Below are 15,497 nucleotides of genomic sequence, written 5' to 3'. Positions count from 1 at the left end.
CAACTCTGATGACCACCACTAGAACCTATGCTTCTTGCTCTTCAGTCATGTTCGAGTTTTCATGGCCCCATTTACAGTTTTCTTGGCTACAATAAAGGATTTGGTTTGCCATTTCCTTCTCCAGCTCATTTTACAGATGAGGAAACTAAGGCAAACAGAGTTAACTGACTTGCCCAGGGTCACACAGCTAGTAAGTGTCTGAGACCAAACTGGAACTCAGAAGGTGAGCCTTTCTGAACTAGAGACGAGGCTCTAGCTACTGGCCCAATCACTAGATGACCAAAGCCTATGCCTAGATACAGCTTTTTGTCAATCACTTTTTCTGCCAGACCACATTTTCTTTAAATATTTCAACCTAAGAAGAACTAAGTGAATCTTTCCCCCTGAACCCTGCCCAGGAATGTTCCTCCTTAAATTAAGTACATGATGATAAGAATCTGAAAGTTGAAATGAAGAACAAAGCTGCCCATCAACCACACACCCTTTTTTATCGATGAACTTGAGACTGTAGGGCCAAGAAAATGCAAACTTCCAGAAAGCAAGTGTTTTAAATTTAACCTTTGACACTTCTATTCTCAAGCCATGGGATTATTCTCATTTGGATGAGTAAATAAAAAAGATGAATATTGGCAGACTTTTAGGCCTGCTAATTACAATCCTTCTAGCCTTCTTCAGACACAACAAAACACTTGGTTTTCTGTTTGCCCTTCACATAGGGATTTGTGGGTCATAATCTATTCCAGATTGTGAGTGTAATGAGGCCAAAAACACAGTATCTTTAAAAATAATAATAATAAAAGTCTCCATCTAGCATAAAACTCTGCACACACATTTAACGTACGTTTGTGGAAATCAATGGCCAAAGCAGGAAGAACTTCTGACGAGCAGCTGATTCCCCAGAACTTTCAAGATCACTGACAAAGGGACAAGTTGCTAAAAGGGATTTATGCCACAGAAACTTCTTGAAATGACCATGAGCCTCAGAAAGAGGAATATGGCTTTACTTTTAAGATCTACTGACAATCCGATATCCATCGGCTAAGGATCCCTAAATTTAAAAGTGTCAGTTTTTAAAAGTCTTTAAAAATGACTTGGGAGTTCAAATCCAGCCTCAGATATATGACACTCACAAGCTGTGTGATCCTGAGCAAGTCACTTAATCCCAATTGCCTTGCCAAAAAAATAGTAATAAAAGTGACTTGGGGCCCTTAAAAATTATCATTATCAATGTCAATTCACAAGAATCCCAGCCAATTAATTGATGAAATAATCATAGAACCAGAATGTTATAACCAGAACAGAGATCTAGTCCAACCCTACCCCCCCCATCTTAAGACATGAGAAAACATAAGCCTAAAGAGGTTGTTTTTTGTCCACTGTCTCTGAGTGGCAGAGCCAGAATTAAAATCACATCTCCTGAAAATGACAAAGTGGTACAAAACAATTTGGTTTACAAAAATGAATGCCACGTATATTTTGCATGGGTGAGGGAGTGGAGAGGGAGAGACAACCCATACCTTTACTAGGATGATCAAATCCTAGCATTTTAAAATCAGTCTAATAAAATAAGCTTCATAAACACTTATCAAAATTAAAGTATTTAAATTATATAATTTCTCTATACTTTTCTGTAATTTGCATATTTCTATAATTACTATGAAATATGCAAAAATTTTTAATTATTTGAAACTGATTTTGCTACAAACCTGAGCATGGAAACATGGTTTGCTCAGGTTGGATAAGTTACTATAAACTAAAATTTCAACCTTCCCACCACTTGCATTTACTTTCTCAATATTCAGTAAAACTGTTAAAAACACAAAAACAAGACCATTTGTTTTTAAAGTTTTTAAAAGAAAAAGATTTTGTGGTTGATAGATTCTTCTATTGTCAAAAAATATCACACCTATGACAAAAAAATACTCATCCAACAGACAGTTTTCAAAAAACTGATTTCAAGATGCTATAGAGCATACACTAGAACCAATCACACCTCAAAATGAGGAACAAAGTTATCACCCTGGCAGCAACAGGAAGAGATGGATATTAACTGTGCTCAGGGTTACTAAGGCTTTGTCAGCAACCAGAAAAGGTTAACTTATGAAGTGCCAAACCAATACCTTGAAATAACCTCCCACCAAGAAGTTAAATCTACTGAAATGTGCAACAACAGGATAACCAAATCTTGGGATTCACATTCCATTTAAAATCTAAGTTATCAACTCACTACTAACCAGTCCTATTCTAAATTGTGAGATTGTAAGTATACTAAGGTACTAACCATTCAAATCTTATTTTAAGCCAATTGGATACTATCTCAAGACTATCTCTAGGGAGCCATTAGGTGGTGCAGTGGACAGACCACACGCCCTAGAGTCAGGATGGACCTGAGTTCAAATCCTATCTCAGACCAGACACTTGACACTTACTAGCTGTGTGACCCTGGACAAGTCACTGAACCCCAACTGCCTCACCATAAATAAAGACTATCTCTTCTTTAGATGCCACCTGTATTCAAGTGACCATTTGTCAAAAAGGACCACTCTTCCATGACTTTCTTAATTTGGTCTCACTCAGCATGGTGTAAATAAAGGCAAGCTGTATTCATGTGACTTATGTCAGAGCTCCCTGGAAGCCAGAAGTTTACTGCAGTGTCTATTTCAAAGTATCTGTGATTTCCAGAGGCCTAGTCATTAAAAGAAAGCAATGTTTTAAAATTCACACACAACCCCAGGCATCAATATTCTTGTAAAATCTTCCAACACTTCTGTAACATGACCAGAGATTTAAACCTATTACTTTAAATTGATTTTTTTAAAAAGGAAAATAGTTGCACTGAAAAACATTTCAGTAATTAATAATTAAATCTGTTACTTTATTCTCCCCATTGACTCTAAAGTAACAGAAGACAAAAGGAGAGCTATCTGATTCTCATTAGTGTAGAAAAAGAAAAAAAAGGTACAGGATCACTCACAGACCTTGAATACAGGCCCTGCCATTAACTCAGTCAGAAGCAATGGTGATATAGACCATGTATTGCTAAGGTGTTTGTAGAAAAAGGATTCTCCTAACATTATGACATTAAAATCATGTCATCTTTGCCAACAGAAAAAAATGAACAGATCACTAACAGGAAGCTGAACTCTGAGGAATAGAAAAACCAATGGCAACCTCAGAGCAGAATGCATCCTAACTCCTTCCCTCATGGCAGAGGCAGGAGACAGAATTTTGTATACTTTATCAAAGTCTCTGTGTCTAACACCTTATCTTGTTACAACGGAAATGTCAATCTAGGGGGAAGTGAGGATGACTGTGACATAACCTGTCTGAGAGAATAGTATTCAAACCTGTACTTCAAGAAGGCTTTTCCTACAACAGAAGTCTGGATAGTTTCTGCTATGTTAAAAAAAAAAGTTGCTTTTAAAAATCATATACAAAAAGGAATCAGTTTTTGGTAGAACTTTTTTTATTTTTTAAATACATTTCATTTATTCATTAAACATTTCCAAATTACCGTAAAATTTTTAATACGCATTTTTTAAAATTCTGAGTTTCAATTTCTCTCTCCCTCCTGCCCTTCCTTCACTCTAGGTCACTTTCTTAAATGAATTTCACTGTTAGATAATCAAGGCAAATAATTGATTGTATTATAGTTACTATACCACAGGATTAAAGACCTCCCTAGAAGCAATTATCATAAGAAAGGAAATGAAATAGCTGGACTGTGCTTATTTGTGTTGCTGTTGTTTTTTTAATCATGACAACAGTCAAGCTCATTAAACACCTAGGCTACCTGGAACATTCATAAGACCCGCACTCAATCCCTAAAGTTATTATGCACATTGCACGAAACAAAAAAAATTTAAAAATAAGAAATCTTTCACGGCATTAAACAATTTCCTGAAGTGCCCATATTTTAATAGGTGATATGAGAGTTCCGTAGAACTCAGTAACAAATTATGGTGCCACACGCTACAAAAATAGCTTCAACAAGAGCAAACATTTAAACAATGAGTGTACCAACACTTTACTTTTTACAGGCCAAGTATCTTTCAGTTACATTCTCCCAATTAATTACATTCCATATTGCTTTTAGATAATCAGGTCTAACATTTTTATACTGAAGGTAATAAGCATGTTCCCACACATCAATTCCCAGTAGAGGAATAAGACCTATAGAAAGAAAAGAAAAAAGTAAACATTGATAAATGCAGAAAGTCTCTATTTCCAGATTTTTCCCTTTTGACTTCCCACCTTCCCTGCTTCATACAAATTACACTTCAAACTATTTTTTGCTAATATTTCTGTTAAATATGCAAATGAAAGACCTTCTTAAAAACAAATCCTGTAATTGCAAATGTTCATTTAAACCTTTATCCTGAAGCCTCACTTCAATCTAGGGATTCCCACATAGGAAGAATTCAGCCTGCAGCCTTTCCCTCTCACTGGATGGTTTGTCCCAGAACCTGGAGTTAAGGAGAGCACCCAGGAAGGGTTAGTCTCACCCTCTCTAGGCTGTACTCCAGACTTCCTCTACCAAGCCCTGCAGGCGTTTTTTTGTTCCCTTCTCCCCTGGAGAAGTTCCTGGAGGGCAGAGACTCTCTTTTTATTTGCATTTGTATTTTCAGCACTCAGCACCATACCTGGCTCATAGTAAAGCACTTATTAATCCTTGCAGATGGACTACACTAAGGACTGTGAAAACTGTGATGAATAATCAGGAAGTGTTCACTGAGAGGAAATCATTAAGTAGAGCTTGTTTTAACCATTTTCAAAAGCACACTGTAGGGGCAGCTAGGTTGGCACAGTGGATAGAGCACTGGCCCTGAAATCAGGCGGACCTAAGTTCAAATCCGACCTCAGACCAAACACTTGACACTTACTAGCTGTGTGACCCTGGGCAAGTCACTTAACCCCAATAGCCTAACCAAAAATATAAATAAATTAAAAATTTTTTTAAATTTAAAAAAAAAAAAGGACATTGGAAGCATGGATAAGACATCTTTCTTTGTAGGCAAATAGAGAAAATCCTCCAGGGGCTAATTCTGACTTCCTCAGTTTTAATGTAAGCATCTTTAAAGTTGTTCAACACATATGGAAACAGTGTGATAAGGCAAAGTGAGCCCTGAACTTGGAATCAAAAGACTAAGAATAAACATCATTTATTATTAAGACACACCAGCAAGTAACCTTTCTGAGCCTCAATTACTCCATCTGTAAAATGGGGATCATAATACTTGTGCCACTTCATCTGACATTATGAAAATCAAAGGAAATGTATAAAACATTGTTTAACCATAAAGCTTTATATGAATGTAATCTATTATTAACACTATACACACACACTTCTGTTTATGGGTTTGCTTTAACAGAGCCCACACATCTGTAAAGCAGATAATGAAGACTCAACAGCTGCATAGGAACCTTTATCTGATCCCCAGGGCTAATTTCACAGCAAACAAATCACATATGTCTCAGACATTAGTGGAAACTATATCTTAACAAAGGAAATGAAATGGGCCCAAGGGGAAAAAAGCAAACATTTCATAAAAATATAGCTTAAGTATGTTAAGAAGGAGATTCATGATATGTATAAATTACATATGTTTTCTATAAGAACATACATATCACTAGGTTAGACCAATGGTCCATTTCCTCCAGTACTAGCACCTGGAAGACTGCTACTAGGCTCTATGATGAAAAGGATCTGTGATTGTCAGCATGAAGATTGGCACCTAAAGTACATGAAGGTTATGTGACTTGTCCAGAGTCACACTGCTAAGTGCAGAAGCAAAATCTGAACCCAGGTCTTCCTGACTTCCAAGCTTTATCCTCAATGTCAATGCCTCTTGTAATGTCAATATCACTGATTTGATTATAGATGTGTCCTAGCCAAAAGCCAAATATTGCATTTCATTCTCAATGATCTGAAATTATCCTAGAGCTTCAGTAATGGCTTTTAAGACATGAAATTATATACTCAGACCAGGGTCCATCTACCTAGTAGTATTAATAGTTTGCAAAGCACTTCACAGATATCATCTTATTATGAAATAAAGGGCTTTGTTAAATGAAATGCAAACATCTTTTTATATACTAAAATCTAAGATGTTCGTTCTATTGCCAGGTTTGCTCTATCTATAAAATTGTACTTTTTAAAATTATAGCCTTAAGAGTTTTCAAATTAAAAAAAAAATTTCAAAAAGGCTGCTCTCAGAAATACTTTCCATATTAATCACTCTAGGTGACATTTTCATATGTAAGGCTACATAACACACTGCTGATATTTCTCTATTAATTTCTTGACAATCACCACCTCTTCTGACTGTTATGTTTAATCCCTTTTCATCCAGATCTCTAACCTGTTGTTCCTTGCAAAGGATCCTGATTAGAACAAGCAGCGATCTGCAATCGTCCTTGCTCCTTACTGAAGCCAAGCCAACCCCAACCTGAACCTTGAACACCAACTGACACAGCAGTCAACTTCTCCTTAAATTTTTCAAAAGAACCAAAATCACGTTTGATGGCTTCCAGCAATTCCCCTATTAGAAAAAAAAAATGGAACCACAATAAGCACTGCCATTCTGATTAAGTACAGTATCTTTTATTATACTGTTACGAAATATCCCCTGATCCACACCCATTACATACAATACACATGGTTAGCCTATATTACCATTTGAAGTACTATGTAGTCAACAGTATTTAAAAGTGAAGTAATATAGTAGCAGCTAGGTGGCAAAGTATATAGAATGCTGGGCCTATATTAACTAAGGACCTTGGTTTTATGCTAACCAGAAAGCCAGTCAAATGTTTAGACTGACGCAAGGAGTTTTCTAGCAATTGTACATCTCAAGCAATCTATGTGTCTTATCCAAAAAGTGGTCCTGTACTGAATAATCAGTTATCGTTTCCCTGCTTCTTTGATTGTACACTGACATTGTGGGGGAGTGGGATACCTCTTTTTCTGAATTCAGGTAACTGCACCTATTCATTCTCCCCATCTAAATTTGGAAAGTCCCTAATCTTTCCTCTAGTTAGAAATCAGACTACCTAATTTTGTATCCTGATTGTTTTCTTTTAATTGGCCTCATTTGACTGTTTTTAATGCATAAAAGTCTGTTTCTTCCTGTATTCAAGGTCCAGTGCCAAAGCGGAGGAAGGCGACTAGTCGACCTGTTGGACAACTGGCATGCCTTGCCTAATAAATCGATATGCTTGGAAGCTGAAACCTTTGTTTCCTCCATCATTTTCTCTTTCATCCACCACACAGGTGATACACCCAATCCATTTTTATTTGGCTTCAGAATGTCTTATGCATTTCTGGACCTAAGTTTGCATGTGGATGTGCTCACTGTTCTGGCCATTCACAAGACTAAACAAAATAATGAGGATTAGCCAGTAAAATAAAGGCAATGAGATTCTCAACTCATGGGAAATGGGGACAATTTTGCAGTTGTCCTACAAAAGCCAAGGAACTATTAATTATGCTCAAAGTTCAAGCTATTCTTCAACATAGAAGAGAAGGAACAGACGCTCAAAGAATGCCACTCCACTGTCTAATTTTCAAGAATAAAATGTTCCTCTAAAAAAATTAAGAACTTCAATGTAAAAACAAAGGAAAAGTATTTGAAGAATCAAAGGAGGCTCTTCCTTATCCCTGGGCCCTATCTCTGGTTCTCTGATACCCTAATTATATTTCCCATCCCTGATCTTATCCAGACCCCATTCAACATCTTCTTTATCTTCTAAGCCCTATGTTCCAGTTCCTTGCTTACCCTAATAAAGCCTAGCCCTCCACTGTCTATTCCCAGAAGACCCCATTCAACCTGCCAGACACTCTCAACAGATTCTCCTGGGACTCTTCCCCCACACCGGCTTCAAGATCCTCCCCCCACTCCCAAATTACTTGGCTGTATATAAGATCCATCCTGACCTCCAGTTAAAAGGCTGAGACTTTCTCAGGCCCACTTGTAAGGACAAGTGTCACAAATGTTCAGATTCCTTAACAATCTGACCTGTATGGTTCATCTCTAATAAACCTTGTCTTTGGCTGAAAGAAGACTTGGGTGGAATTCATCCAGGCAAGACCCACGTGTCATGATTTCAGGGTCCCAGCACCCCTAGCATCTACACCTCAACAAAGACTACATTTGCGTTGAACATCTTTCTTCAATTGAAGGAGATAATTAATTATTTTTGCTTAAAGAATCTCCTAGTGGTCCACAGGCTCATGAAGAATAAGAGTAAAAAAGAAAGTTAATTATATCAACAACAACCTATTATCAGTCTCAGTGAGTGCAAAACATTGAAATGATGATAAAGCAGCAACAAAAGCTGAAAAATTACATAGAAGACAAAAACGTAGTTTACAAGTAAATAGGATGTTTGTTATTTTATTCAAGTTAATATATATCTTTTAACAAATATTTGGAATTTATTATTTTGTTAACAATACCTAACGTTGGACTGCTTTTATTGATGGTTACTTCAGTTTAGAATTTCAAATATTAGACAATCACCTTATAAATAAATAAATAAAGCATTTTCAAACCCAGTTTAAAGGCAAGACTTGCTAACATAATTAAACTTTTAATCACTCAAGACACATTTTTCCCAGGTAATAAACTTCTACATGTTCCCTTTCCATAAGCAAAAGTATGTTTAAGGGGCAGGTAGGTGGCACAGTGGATAGAGCACTGGCCTTGGAGTCAGGAAGGCCTGAGTTCAAATCCTGCCTCAGACACTTGACACTTACTCACTGTGTGACCCTGGGCAAGTCACTTAACCCTATTACCTAGCAAAAAAACAAAAAAAGTAAACTAGGAACAGTTTGATTGCCTTATATTGGGAAATAATAAAATGCTTTTCCTCATTCAAAGATAAACTGGTCTACATTATTACCTAAATTCACCAAATATTTAACTACCTAGAAAGACTTCCCTTCATGTCTTTGTTATTGTGAAAATTTTTTTTCAAAAAGCAGTTTTGTGTTTCTAGTACCAAGTAACCACATGCAAGAGAGTGACCATGAACGATTAGTGAAAAATCTAATGTAACTTCTCACTAATAAAAACATTACTACTCTCTTGACTAAAATGTGGTTAATATCATACCACCACAGACCTTTGGGTTCTCCCCCACCATTTGGGCTCAGGTTTGTCCAGAAAATAGTGTGATTGATATGACCACCACCATTGAACCGCAGTGCAGGCTGGAGAGACACCTGGGCAGTAACATCACCTGAAAAGTGAAGTGCAAACAAAAATCAATTTCTCAAAACTCTAATTCTATATCTCAGAATCTTCTATCTAGAAAATGAAAGGACTGAATTATTAGTTTTACGATTCTAAAAATGCCTATGATTCCATATTACATGTAAAGATTATAGGGATGTGAAGAAAAAAAGTTTCCTCATAACACAGACTTTGAATTCAATAGAAACACTCTGCTGGGCACTATGAAGGAGACACACTGTCTCACCATCCTTATCCTCAAAAAATTTACACTTCTGCTACAGAGATCAAGCTTGACACACAAAATCAAACAAAAGACAAATGGTATAATACAAATTTTAAGGAAATTTCCAACAAACAATTTTAGGGGTTAAAAGGCTACAAATACTATTCATTGCAAAACGCTCCCATGTCAAAAATCTCTGAAATTCAATCTAGACTAGACAGTAAAAATTACAAAAACTGTCATACCCTTAAACCAAAAATTTCATTGGTGGGTTTATACCCAGAAAGCGTTAGCAAAAACAAATAAAAAAGCAATAGGATTAAAGATTTTCATGGCAACATTTTAAATAACTGCAAAAAACTTAGAATCAATAGAAAAATAAAACAAAAGAGGGGTAGTTAAATAATAATACATTAACACAGTGGAACTGTAAAGGCAGTGTAACATCATGGACAAAGGGCCAGCCCTGGAGTCAAAAAGACCTGGGTTCAACACTGTTAACGCCTTAGTCAAAGCATACAATCTCTCTCAGCACACCCTCAACTTGCCAAGACAAAGGTAGAAAGAGATTGCTGATCTGCATCAGTGGAAGGAGTTTCCCAAACAGAAATTCCCTAGATCAATTAAATAATAAGTCTGGACCCAAAAAAAGAATTATTAGAATACCATAATGCAAATAAGACTAACAAGTATGGAAAATACAAAGAAATCTGGAAAGACCTGTTGGAAACAATGCGAAGTGGAAAATAATCAGAACTGGAAGAATGAAGGATACACAATTATAATCACATAAGAGGAAAAGTGAATGAGAATGAATAGACAAGAAATTTTAATGGTAATACGGGGAAAGAACAAAAAAACTTACAGTGTATGGGCTGAAACTAACAAATGTAAATAGTTACTAAACAAATTTGGTTATATTTATGCTTAATGTTAAGTTTTTAATAAAACATTTAATTTTAACACAAAACTGAAATGTATACATATGCATGTGATTGCGCGTGCGCACACATACACACACCTGAACAACAAAAAAAGATTTGAGCCAATGTTTTTCCTTCTTTTGGTCTCTATTTTGTAATTTTTTTAAAAATTCCAATTCTCCCAAAGCATATGCAATATTCTCAATCATTAAGTTCAATTTTGAAAAATATAAATCATACGTGTCCCACCTGTTACATATATTGGCTATATGATGTTGTACAGTCACTTAAACCTCTCATTTCTCCAGGCAACATTTATTCTAAAGTGCTAAGTTGCAAGGATGTTGATCTGCATTTGTCAAAGGACCTTCCTCACCAAGAGTTTCACACACCAATGAAATCACAGCCCTTGAAAGTGATATCACAGGCCATTTTAAAAGGTGTCTATGCACCATAAAGGAGGGACAACTCCCTCCATAGCCTCTGAAGGAATTACTATATTACATGCAGCACAGTAAAACAATTGATAGTTATAATTCAAATAGGTCAAATTATGTTGTTTCACTCTGCTTTAAAAGGATAGGGCAGTATGTAATTTCCATCAAAATAAAACTAGTTTTGGTACTTAAAAATTATTTTATGTGTAACACCTTATTTCCTTGATGATTCTGGGACAAACAAGTTTATTGTTTAAGAAAAACATGAAAGACCTTATGCCAAAATAAAAGTGAGCATCATGGTCTTTGTTTATTTGTTTTTTTCATCAGTCAACATTCTGTGATTAAGGTTGGAATTACACTGTGGTATCTAAATAGCTCATTATTTTGAAAATTTTTTTAAGCTGGGCCAATGTGTAGAATAAAAGTAATAGTCTAGCGGCCACTAAAATAAATAAATAAATAAATAAAGGCAGTCTATGAAAGATAGAAAGGTCCTATATACACTAAAATATTCATGGCAGCAAAGAACTGGAAATAAAGTAGATATTCACTAGAGAATGACTAAACAAATTGTAGTACATAATTGTAATGACACATTATAGCTCTGTTAAGTAAGAAACAATGAATATGAAGAATTCAGAGAAACATGAAAAGATTTACGTGAATTGATGCAAAGCAAAGTAAGCAAAACCAGAGAAAAAACATTCAAAAGACTACAACATAAAGAAAAACAACAACTAAATGTTGCATAATTATAATGACTAAGCTTGGCCCTAGAAAACAGTAGAGAAAATGCACCTCCCCCTCATGATTGCAGAGGAGGATTAAGATACTGAATACTGAATTAATACAATAATGCATATTGTACGGGACATGGTCAGTGACAGTTTTGTTGAACTATTTCCCCCTCTTTTTTAAATCTTTGTTAAAGGAACAGTTACATGTAAAAACAAAAGGCATCAATTAACGCGAAAATATATAAGAAGCTATCCTGCTTCTTACATATTTTTATTATATAGGGATGGGTTTTATGAGTATAAGAGGTGTTTAACAATGCTACCATAATTTCTATTATTATGCCTCTATCTAAAATATGTAAGATCATGAGAGGATAGGATCACAAATGGAGAGCTAGAAGAAATCTCAGAGGCTATCCAGTCCAACCCCCATCTCACAGATGAAGAAAGCAATGGGTCATGGGAGGCTGTGACTTAAAGATTCTAGATCTATAATTGGAAAGATCTTCAAAGATCACCTAGTCAAACCTTCTCATTTTATAGCAGAGAAAACTAAGGCCCAGAAACTAAGTGACTGTTATTTTTGACACTAAAAAAATTATATTCCAGTAATCGTGGTTATAAAGCACAGCTCATTTTCCCGGTGATTTCCTTTACTAAATTCAAAAACTGAAACTTTTTCTCCCCGCAGAGAACATCTCAACAGGTGAACTTTTAAAACTCTGCAAAGGGTTAAGATGAAAGCCAGATACACTAGTACGAGAAGTAATTTTGCAGCACATTTGCAATTGTGGAATCCCCTTCCACTTATACCATTTCATCAGCTCTTCCCTAAATCAGTTCCTCCCACAACTGAGAATCCTCTCCACAATTTCTTAAAAGTAATCAATCCAATGAGAATCTACACTATTAAAGTTAGTTTTCAATACCACATTTTGCCAGCAGGTGCCACCAGCTAATAAGATAAAAATTCAGCTCTGGAAAAAAGTTCAGGATTCAAATTCAGAAAAATGAGAACTAGACAAATTGGCAAATATGAAATTCTTACGTAAATGGGATATCTTAATTTTTAAACCACGTATCTTATCAATCTAAGTAAAATCCGACATTAAATATAACATGCAAATCATTGATAAACACAGAGGTAAAAGAACTTTTTACTACTTCGAACAGAAAACTACTAAAGCATAAGTTAGAATAACTAGTAAGAATAATTTTTCAAAAATTATAAATTTTTGTCTAAGTTAAAGACCAGAGTTTTTTAGTGACTAACGTCAAATAAATTTGCTTGCTCACTTCAACATACAACAAAATACACATCTTCAACATGAATTTTAATCTCTATTTTAGTAAAGTTAGCCCAGCAATACAAAATCTGAAGGTATCAAATTAATCCTGGCTGTAATGATCACATGCTTTAAGACAGCTAGCCATCACTTCTCCCCACAAAAAAGAGGAACTAAAAAGGTCTCTTCTCCCAACACTGGAGGCTGATGCTCACATTTAAAACTTCCCTACAAATGTATTTGGTAGGAACTAGAAATTGCCAAAACCACCTTCTCAGATGACTGGGGCAATCAGTACTTATAGACAAACTCCCCTGGAGTACAAGAATCCTGTCTAGTATGCTCAAAAATGGATTTCTGATTAAGAAACCTAAACTCAACAGAAAAAAGGCCTCTTTAGAGAACAGAAATAGGATTGTTTTGGAGAGGAATCCACATGAGCAAGGTAAAACTGTGTACAAGGAACAGGGACACATCTGTCTCTACCTTAGCTAGATAAACAAAATAGCACCTCAACATTCTACACATGATTGGAGCTGTCTGGAATAGTTCCAACAGGATGATGTGATTCTTAAATACCAACATAAATAAAGACCAAAGTGGTTCTTTATTAGACTTCAAAAAATTATGAGATGATTGTTAAACACACCAGCAATATCTAGCCAAAATGTCATAAGAATAACCATGCTTGGAGGCAGTGAGGTGGTGCAGTGGAGAGCACACCAGCCCTGAAGTCAGGGGGACCTGAGTTCAAATCTGGCCTCACACCAAACACTTGACACTTCCTAGCTGTGTGACCCTAGGCAAGTCACTTAACCCTCATTGCCCAAAAAAAAAAAAAAGAATAACCACGCTTAACTCAGGTCCTAAGTCAATTCTTAATATGAATAGATTTCAGAAACTCAAGCTTAAATTTTTCTGGACTGAGAAAACAGCTTAGTGGTTTATATCAAGCTAAAGTCCTATTCTGGAATTGACCATATCATTAGAAAAAAGGTTTTCACAATTGTATAATCACTTGAAGGAAAAAATATCATAGTGATTTATCTGAACATATGAGCATTTTTAATATGTCAATAAATGTTTTCACTTTAACATTTACCATTTAGTCAGTTTCTTAATGTAATATTAATTATGGCTTCACATACCCTTTTCCAAGGCCTCTTTGTATTTCTCTTCTGCAGCATTCAAGTTATTCACATAAGTGGCATGATGTTTGCTGTGATGCAACTGCATGATCTGTGCACTGATGTGAGGCTCCAATGCACCATAATCATAAGGCAAGTCAGGAAGACCGTGCTTTTGCCTGGAGCCCAAGCATCCCAAAGCTGGTACTAACTTACTGGGTCTCCTGCAAAGATATTTTTTTTAAAAAAGTTACATTACATAAGCAAAATTTTCCATTAAACTGTGGTGTTTGTCCACACAGCTATAAAGGAGGTTGGAAAATAACCAACATATCTAATTTCCCTTAAGCTTAGAGAAAGACAAGTAATTTTATACATTTAATTGTTTATTCCTTGTTCACACTGGTTTCAGAAGCAGTAAGATCAAACTTGGCTATTCTTACAGTGGAATCTGGTTTTTTTGCCTTTTTTTTTGTATTCTCATTTTAGTACAGTGCCCGGCACATAGTAAGTGCTAAATGAATGCTGACCGATTGAATTCTTCTAGCAGGAAGGGGGAACCTTCGGCCTCAAGACTACATGTGGCCCTCTAGCTCCTCAAGTGAGGCCCTTTGACTGACTCCAAACTTCACAGAACAAATCCCCTTAATAAAAAGGCCTCAAGGCCGAAGGTTCCCCGCCCCTGGAGCATGTCTCACTTACCATGTCTTAAAGTCATAAATTTATTATTTTTAAAATGCACGAGGAAATTTTCCAGTAAGTTCGGTCGGACCAGTAACAAGTCCTTTTTTTATCTCTTCTTCTCTTCTGGCTGCAAATCTAGAACAAGGAAAAGGTTACTGCCAAGCAACACAGCTCTAATAGCAAAAGGCGAAGGTTATCTTCAAACACCACTCTAATTCAGCAAAACGGATGGCCTCCAGACTGGAGGTCAGGGGGAGGGAAGAAGGGAGGGGGGGAGGAAGAAAGGAGGAGGAAAAAGGGAGGAAGAGAGGAGGTAAGATATTTGCCACAATGTTTCGTTAAATCAGCAGCATTCATTGTCAGGCAATGTACTAAACCCCGAGGACACAAATATAAACAGACGGTCCCTACCCTCAAAAAGCTCACATTCTAACGATGGCAGACAACACAGAAAGCGGGTTAAAGGGCCGCTACCCACTCTGGCAGCGATGGCAGCAAGGAAAGCACCACACCCACTGCAGGACCCGACTCCACTTTCGGGTCGGGCTCCCTGCCTGCCTGGGCCCCGGGCCCGAGGGTGCCCTTGGGCCATTGGTGACCCCGTCCCTGGCAGTCCGGCGCGGTGAGAGGGGCGCCGGCAGGAGCCGACCCCGGACCCTGGATCCCCCCTCACCTGCACATCACCCTGCACAACATGGTCGCCACCGCCAGCAGCAGCCAAGGCAGCGCCCGCCGCCGCTTCCCAGAGCACCGAACAGCAACCACGCGCAAAGCGGCCCGGAGATTCGGTGATCACAACATCAAGGTCGGCGGCTTCCGCCCCTTCCGGTTCCGCCCC

At 36.9% G+C, this 15,497-nt stretch overlaps 1 protein-coding gene across 1 annotated transcript; it reads right to left on the bottom strand.

Moving 5' to 3' along the window:
* Positions 1-3,444: 3,444 nt before the first annotated feature.
* SOD2 (superoxide dismutase 2) lies at positions 3,445-15,451 on the bottom strand. Its single transcript, XM_020986725.2, has 5 exons — positions 15,333-15,451; positions 13,997-14,199; positions 9,127-9,243; positions 6,363-6,542; positions 3,445-4,173 (listed from the first exon to the last, which is right to left on the bottom strand). The coding sequence occupies exons 1-5, from the start codon at positions 15,353-15,355 to the stop codon at positions 4,028-4,030; spliced, it is 669 nt and encodes a 222-aa protein (XP_020842384.1). The 5' UTR covers positions 15,356-15,451; the 3' UTR covers positions 3,445-4,027.
* Between the last annotated feature and the right edge of the window lie 46 nt (positions 15,452-15,497).

This window comes from Phascolarctos cinereus, unplaced genomic scaffold, assembly GCF_003287225.1.
Source record: "Phascolarctos cinereus isolate Bilbo 61053 unplaced genomic scaffold, phaCin_HiC Scaffold_5;HRSCAF=322, whole genome shotgun sequence".
Taxonomy (NCBI): domain Eukaryota; kingdom Metazoa; phylum Chordata; class Mammalia; order Diprotodontia; family Phascolarctidae; genus Phascolarctos; species Phascolarctos cinereus.
Note: the sequence above shows the minus strand (reverse complement) of the source record. Positions and strands in the feature narration are given on the sequence as shown.